The 7,411-nt window shown below is 50.4% G+C and overlaps 1 protein-coding gene across 1 annotated transcript; it reads left to right on the plus strand.

Moving 5' to 3' along the window:
- The first annotated feature begins 348 nt into the window (after positions 1–348).
- On the plus strand, positions 349–4,678 carry LOC126528284 (DNA-binding protein inhibitor ID-1-like). Its single transcript, XM_050176175.3, has 2 exons — positions 349–935; positions 3,067–4,678. Exons 1-2 carry the CDS (start codon positions 570–572, stop codon positions 3,148–3,150), a joined length of 450 nt encoding a protein of 149 aa, XP_050032132.1. The 5' UTR covers positions 349–569; the 3' UTR covers positions 3,151–4,678.
- The last annotated feature ends 2,733 nt before the right edge of the window (positions 4,679–7,411 follow it).

Genomic DNA, 7,411 nt, shown 5'->3' on the forward strand with positions numbered 1-7,411 from the left:
GCTGGCTCGCGCGCACCGGCGAGGAGGAGAAACGTCCCGTGTGGGAAACAGGGGAGAGGGAGAGCGGCCGGAAGGAAAGCAAAAATAGACGCGGACGGGACATGCGCGGCGACGACGCAGCTGCGAGCCGACGCGAGCGCGACGCGCGACCGACTGGTGATCGTGTGCGCGCGCGTCGTTCTACCCAGGGCCAGTCGGTGGCGCCCTCTGGCGTCTGAGAGCGCAACTAGCGAGGCCGTCTCCTTTGGTTTCGCATTGGTTGCCGCCCTTTGCTCGACGCTCCTCCCACGGCTTCGACCATTGGGCGTGCAGCCTCATGGTGGTATAAAAAGCGAGTTCCCTCGCTCGCAAGTCATTTCCCTGCCCACTTCGTGCGCTCGCAGAAGGTAGTGTTTCGATCGCAACTGAACTTTCGTGTACGTCGAGAGCTTCGAAACTACGTGGCGATCGCTGTTGATCGTGTGGTGCACAAGCGACGCAATCTCCAAAGGGTGTTAACACCTCACCCTCCCCGCCTCGTGGATTACCGGTTCATCGCTACCAAAGTGCCGCCACCGCACGAGGATTAAATGACGATGAAGGCGCAGAACGAGCAACAGCAAGCGATCAGCCGGTGCCTCGCCAAGGTGGCCGAAGGCCGTGTCGGTCGCAATGGCCGCAAGGAGCGGGACCTGAACCACGAAGAAATGCAGTCGCTGCTGGCCAAGTTGAAGGAACTTGTGCCCAACATGCCCCGCAACAAGAAGGTCTCCAAGCTCGAGATCATCCAGAACGTGATCGACTACATCCTCGACCTGCAGATAGCCCTCGAGACGCACCCCGCCAACCGCTCGTCGTCACATCCGGCGGGCTCTAGCACGAGTCCGGCGCGGCAACCCTTGGGAGTCCTACCCCCCTCCGCGAACGCCGTGGCCAACACTTGCTCGGCACAGGAGGTATGTGTTGGTGTCATTTTCCTGCGTACGTTCTAGCACTGTGAATAGTAGGACGAAGCGTCTTTGTATTTCTGACTTGGCCGTGACGAACGCGGCGGATGGAGTAAGCGCGCTACAATAAAGTAGGCAGGTTTTTTTTTAATTTTTTGTATCGTGCACCTACGGCATTGGCTGACGTTCACGGCATTGTGCATTGCATGTTGCAAGCTTTGCGTGCGTACAACTCGATTTAATATGCGGCTGTCTTTCGTTCGAGGCCTGCCGACGTTCGTAAACTTCCTCATCATGACGACATCGGACGAACGTCACGTTCGGAGCTGCTACATTCTTGAGCCACTTACGCGTGCGAAACATCGTCGCCGTAGGGCTCCCCTGCAGGTGTCTCCTGCACTATCTACGTCGCTACGGGGCACGGCGGCGGCAGAGTTTTCGGAATGCGTGTGGTGGCGTTTTTCCACAGCCATCACGTGCCGTCTCGCACCGCTGCCTGCGGTTGAAGCGCAGTCACGCAATCTCGTCCCATAATTGGCTTCGCCGCCGGTTGGTGCATGGCTTGGAATGAATTGCTACTGCGCTCCTCGGCCATTTCACGAACTGCCGCTACTATAATCCCGTTTTAGTTCCTACGTTTGCAGACCATAGGCCTTGTTGAAAAGCGATAAGGACCTGCGTCCAGCTTCAGCTTTTGAGATACGAGCTGTGCTGACTTCTCTGGCCGTGCGCTTGTTCACATCGGCGCTTGTCGGCCGGTGGAGACAAGCCTCCTGCCAGATTACAGTTAACTGTCCATGCTTTGCACCTGCAGTGTAGAGGCCTCAGAAGGACTCTGCACCCTCCGTTCTTTGCCGACGCGGTGTCTGCGGCGTTGTTTTCTTCCACAGCGATGGTCCGCTGCTGACGTGGCTGTCTGGCTCCGCAATCATGGCTCGCTCAGCGGCCGGTTTCCCCAGCCGGATCTAGCGCTGCAGTCTCGCGCTTGCTTGCTTGCTAGCTGTTACCGCGATAGCGATCACAGCACGGCGCGAGCGTTCAACCCTCGCCGAAAAGGCCAGAAGGGGCGCACCTCGGATCTGCTCGTACGCTTTTCTGCAATTGTTTGCCTCTCTAGCCCTGTGACGTGCAATGTCTCTACGTCGAGCTGCAGGTGCATGTTCCCTTGAGCGAGTGGTCCCTGAGGAAAGAAGTAAGAAAGAAAGACTTCGCCGAAGCGAGGAGGTGTTTGACTTCCTTGACGGCAGCGCCGTAGAACTGGTTTTCTCTGCGGCCTCCCCGACGATGGCGCTCGCAGGGGCCGCTGCCTGGATGGCGATGTGGGTCAGGCCACCGTTGTGTTGTAACGCTAACGTCCCCGCCGCGTCCGAAGGACCCCGCTTTTTTACCTTCCTCTGCTGGCTGCCTGCTTGTCTCTAGCGCGCCTTTCCACGGCTCGCTGACGCATCCCTTAGCGCTGGAAGACGCACGTGCTGGCTTTTGCGAGCCGTGCGTGTCTTGGCAAGGTTCTTGGTGGGCGATGTTGTTCGGGGAGCGACCAATACATATTCATCGGATGGGCGCCTGCCGTGGCGTACTTTCTGTCCTTGCCACGGGCTTTCGATCTCGAGCGCATTCCTGTTTAAGCTCTTCCGTTTCAAGTTCCGCGGCGAAGGTCCTCTTTTGACGAATATTTATTCGTGTTCTGCTGACAGGCTCGGAAATTATGCCGGATGTAAGCTACGGTACGTTGAAGGGCGTGGTGCTGACGATGCCGTGGTAAACATACATAAGTACCATATCAGCATCGTGTCTACTTCGTTCTTGAGTCGATGGGGAAATCTGTCGAAAGTATGTGGTGGTCTTGTGGGGCAACCATAATTAGCATTAATACAACTATTAAACTGTAATAGAGCATTGTAGCCCACATTGTTAATATGTGGATACCTTGAAAATAAACCCTTCGGGGCACTTATCTGCGTTAAGAGTCGGCGAAATGTAGTGTCGCTTGAAAGGTACTGAAGTAATATAGTGGTTCTTCATGAAGCGGATTGGTTTCAGACTGCATTGCCTGCTATGGAGGGCACTTTTGCGTAATACTGCGTGCATTGCATGCTTGTCAAGTGCGACTCCGCTTATGCCTCCTTCCTTCTTTTTGCAGGCGACTCACACAGACAAGATCCCAAGTCACCTTGCCGACATAATGTCTACAGTGGTACCGCCTTCGCGCCCGGTCTCGTGCTAGGACTTGTGAGACATCTGGACGAGTGGGTACTGTCTCGTGCATTGTCGTGTTTCGTTTATGTACATCCCTGACGCTGTTCACTTCGAAAGAAGCGCCCCTCCCCATGCCCGGGTCCCACGCTAGTCGTTCGTTTCCACGAGCAATCCCGGGAAAAGACGGCGTGACGGCGCCTTCATCTCTGAACACCGCCGGGCCGTTCAGGTTCCAGCAGATATGCGTCCCATCCCACGTCGCATCAAGCAACCATCGTGTACAGAACCTGCGATGACGCATCTGGCAAAGCGCGGAACCGTCTCGGACAAGAACGCCGAGCTGCGGATCCTGCCGCAGACTGGTGCACAATTCCGCGGTTTATACAGCAGAGAGTCACGTTTAGCAAAGACCACGCTGTTGCCCCAGCTGCTTTCAGAATCCGCGCTCTGGCCTATCGTATTTCGCGTAACAGCATCACCAGGCGTGTCGGCTACCCTCCGGCAAGCTTAAGAGAAGCGCCAAAAAAGGGCTTCTGGCCTTTTGCAGGCTGTTTCGGACACATGCCACCAGCTTTTCGTCTTGCCAGCGACCACGTCTTGCCGGCAGTTGACCTTTTAGCGTGAGCTCTATGGACCAGCGCAGTATTACAATTAGAACTGTGTTTATCTTGCCCATGTATGACGTCACAAGCGCGTGAAGTACGGAGACGGATGTCGCCCCTACCAAATGTAGAAAGCCAGAATGCAGCAATTTCTTGCTCATTTGCTGATCATGTGCAATCAAATGTATGTTTTTTCTTCCGTGCGTGTGTGCCGGAGTGAGTAGTGTGCGAGGTGTGTGTAGTGGTTTATACCTACTTCTGCGGCATCTTATTTGAGTAGCATTTTCTGGGGATCTCCGGTTTTTTTATTTATAACATATTTTTCCCTCCCACATCTTAACAGTACAAACAGATTCAAATATACAGATAAACATTGCGCGAGGAAGGCAATTGGCATTAGATATATGCTCTACAAGCACACTTTCTACAGCTAGTCTGGTGGCGTTTGAGATATGCTCAATGACCCTGCAACTTGCGTTCTAATTTTACTGGTAGTTGACGCTGCACGTTCGCTCCTATGCCTTCACATTGGTATTACTTATAGAATGGTCTGCAGGTGCGGTAATTGCACCGTTCCTCGATAAATAATAACGTGCCTGTGATGTGTTCTTTTGATCTGAACCAACCTACTTAAACCTACGTTTCATTTCAAAAAAATTCCTAAAAAATTGTGGACCATTTTTAGGAATCTAGATGCTTCATAGGAGACTGCCATCCTTGCGAGATTGGTGTGTACCGGTGGGTCTACTCAATATAATCGTGCCAGTTGTCTACCTTTCGTCACATTATACACACATTATTGTTTTACACGCTTCTTTCCTACCAATTGTAATTATATTATTTGTACAGAGAGCCTCCTACAAGATGAGAGAAGCCTATACTTTTGCGTTGTTGTGATAAAACCGTCTTCGAGAAGCAATGTCTTCGATAATAAAAAAAAGGTATTGAAGTTCACTTTCCTGTGCAAATGTTGTCATTTTTTCTCCTTTTCCCATATTCTATAATATCACGACGTGAATTCCACGTAACATAAAAGAAAAAAAATTTTTTGTTGTTATAGACATTTAAACAGCGAAGAATTTCGCCCAGAGTCTTCAATTTCGTTCTCTAGGCTCCCTCAGAGTCTCGCAATATTGTTCCGAAAACGTGTCAACTTTCTTGAGCACCTCCAGCCTACAGTTGCATGCAAAAACAGCCTCCGCGCTCATACAAAGAAGGTTTAGTTCAGTGCTTAAGTGCACCCGTAGAGCAGCTCAGGTATTAACGCCTGAAATCGTAATGACCATGACGTAGCGAAAATGCTCACTTGATCAAGTAGAAGGCATCCCAGTTCGCTCTTCTAGCTTACTTTGGAGGTAAACAAATCAGCTTCACGAATGTTGCGTTGTTGAACTGTGCAAGCTAGGCCTTGCCGAACACTGCCTCGTCCACGAAACCTCGCAACCGGCTGCTGCCATATTAAACAAGGCGCCCCCAAGTTTGGGCGTTGAACTTCATTTACCAACAGCACAACGCGTTTGTTGATGCACCTTCGCTAGTTTTGGCCGGCGTAGGAACAAATAGTGTAAAGAAACAAAATGGGCCAGAAGATTCGCCAAGGAACAGGTTTAATGGAAATTTGTGTCAATTCTAAATTTCACTTTTGCCGAAATAGCGTTGTTGTAGGAATTGTAACCTATAAAATTATAGCTTTGCGTTCTTTTGACATTTACAAATGATAGCGGTCTTCCAATCGTGGCAGAGTCACGTTTGGATGTTAAATAATGAGATATACTTTTTATGTCTCCGGAATAGTCGGTGCCCTTTAAACGCAGCCAACTTAGAAAATCTGCCGCTTGGTCGTGAGAAATCGTGCTTGTCCAGCGGACTACATTTGCTGCAGCGTGGGTGGCGGAGCGATAACCCGCTTCGCTGTCAGATAAGCGCCCCGTCTTCTGCGCGAGCGACCGTCTCACGTTATCTGTCTGGAAATCACGCGCCGACGAGCTCTTGGCAGCTGCGGGGAGCGGCCGGCGCGTTTTTCCTGCAGGCCGAGAGTGGCAGTAAAGACAATGGCCTCCGCTGTTGTATGCGTACCGCAAGCGTTTATCCTTTACTTCTAACCTCCTCCCAGAAGCCACGCTCGATTAGATTGCTGGATGCCCGCCAAGCAACGATAGCATTGTCTTCAGGCAGGCGAGGTTGCCTTTCTTTCTCGAGCGACAGGGACGGCTGCTGTTGTTTGGCCTGCAGAGATTGTCTCGTTCTTAAAAAAAAAAGGAAAAAGGCGAAGCCTCTTTATGCAGGCTTGACAACTTTCTCTACAGCTCTCTTTTCCAGCATGCAGTTTGTTTAGGGGACAGGTTACACGCTTGTTGTGCATCGCACGGGCGCGGCGAGGCGCTCTCCAACGTGCAGAACCGACATTCTCATATTGAGTTCCGAGGCACGCACTTCTCCATCGGCTTTTCCTTTGTTGCGTGAAACCACTTGTAGAGGCTATTTCTATAACTCCTATTAAGAACTTGTTCATGGGGCATAACCTGCCAAAGTAACACTGAAGGTATGTGCCTCTGAGAAACGCCTTGGTGTAAAGCTGTTCATTTTAAGTTCTAACATCCGCGTTTCGTTAACATGCACCCAAATCTACGTACCCGAGGAGCGAACTTGCTATTTGGTCCCACGTATATGTGGGCGCCGTGGGAGGGATTCGAGTCCGCAAAATCGCCCTTAACCACAGAATACAACAGCCACGGAGTACTCCCGGGGCAGACAATTTCAGGAATGTTTCGCGGCCCCATTTGCGAGCTCTGCGCTGTACATCACCTCTCGATCCTTTCCGTCACCAATACGGTAATGTTTTGAGAAGGCTTGTGCCGCCGCTTTTGAACGAGACTGCATAAATTTGACGCTGAAATCACTCAGCGAAAATCCGGCGCCCACACTGTTCAACGAGCATCATAAAACCTAGGTAAGTACGTTCTATAGGCACGGAAAGTTTTAACACTTTGCTCGGGAAACGTCACAAAACTTATTGGGCTTTGATGATTTCTGTAATACTGGGTAATGTACTTCAATGGTCAGTAATGGCTGAACAAGGGAAGCCCTCGTGCTGTTTCCAGGCTTCGCAATCTTATGACTGCTGCTAATTAATCACTTGAGGTATCCAATTTCCGTGGCCCTTTGTCTTGTTTGCAATTCTTAGGTCCTGAACACGTAAGTTTTCCTGTCATCTAATCTTCAGTGCATTAGTAGACTGCGATGCCGTATAGGTTTGGTGTGCCCATATTTATTCATGTGATAGTCCTACATCAATAAACGCTCTGCCAAATAATTCTTTTTTTGTATTCCGTTCATATTTTCCCACATACTGGAACTTCCAAGTATTGGCAGTACGTGCCCTTACAAAAAATTTTATAGAAAGTCCATAGACAGTCTATAGACATTTGTCTATGAAGTCTATAGACTGTCTATAGACTTATGGCCATACTTTTTATAGACTAGTCTAAGAAAAGTCTGAGTCTATAGATTGTCTATAGACTGTCTATAGACTTATGGCCATACACTTTTTATAGACTAGTCTATAGACCGTTTTTTTGTAGGCGCCGCCATATTGTGAACGCAGTGGCGCCGCCTATGAGCAGCGCCATACTGGCTTGGGTGAAAGCGGTCTTTTGAATGGCAGGTATACGCTCGGCGGCAAGTTCT

The sequence above is a fragment of the Dermacentor andersoni genome, chromosome 9 (genome assembly GCF_023375885.2).
Source record: "Dermacentor andersoni chromosome 9, qqDerAnde1_hic_scaffold, whole genome shotgun sequence".
NCBI classification, from domain to species: domain Eukaryota; kingdom Metazoa; phylum Arthropoda; class Arachnida; order Ixodida; family Ixodidae; genus Dermacentor; species Dermacentor andersoni.

Coding starts and splice junctions, on each gene's coding strand:
- LOC126528284 (XM_050176175.3), top strand. CDS start 570: ATGACGATGAAGGCGCAGAACGAGCAACAGCAAGCGATCAGCCGGTGC. Junction 936..3,066: donor ACACTTGCTCGGCACAGGAG/GTATGTGTTGGT, acceptor TTCTTTTTGCAG/GCGACTCACACAGACAAGAT.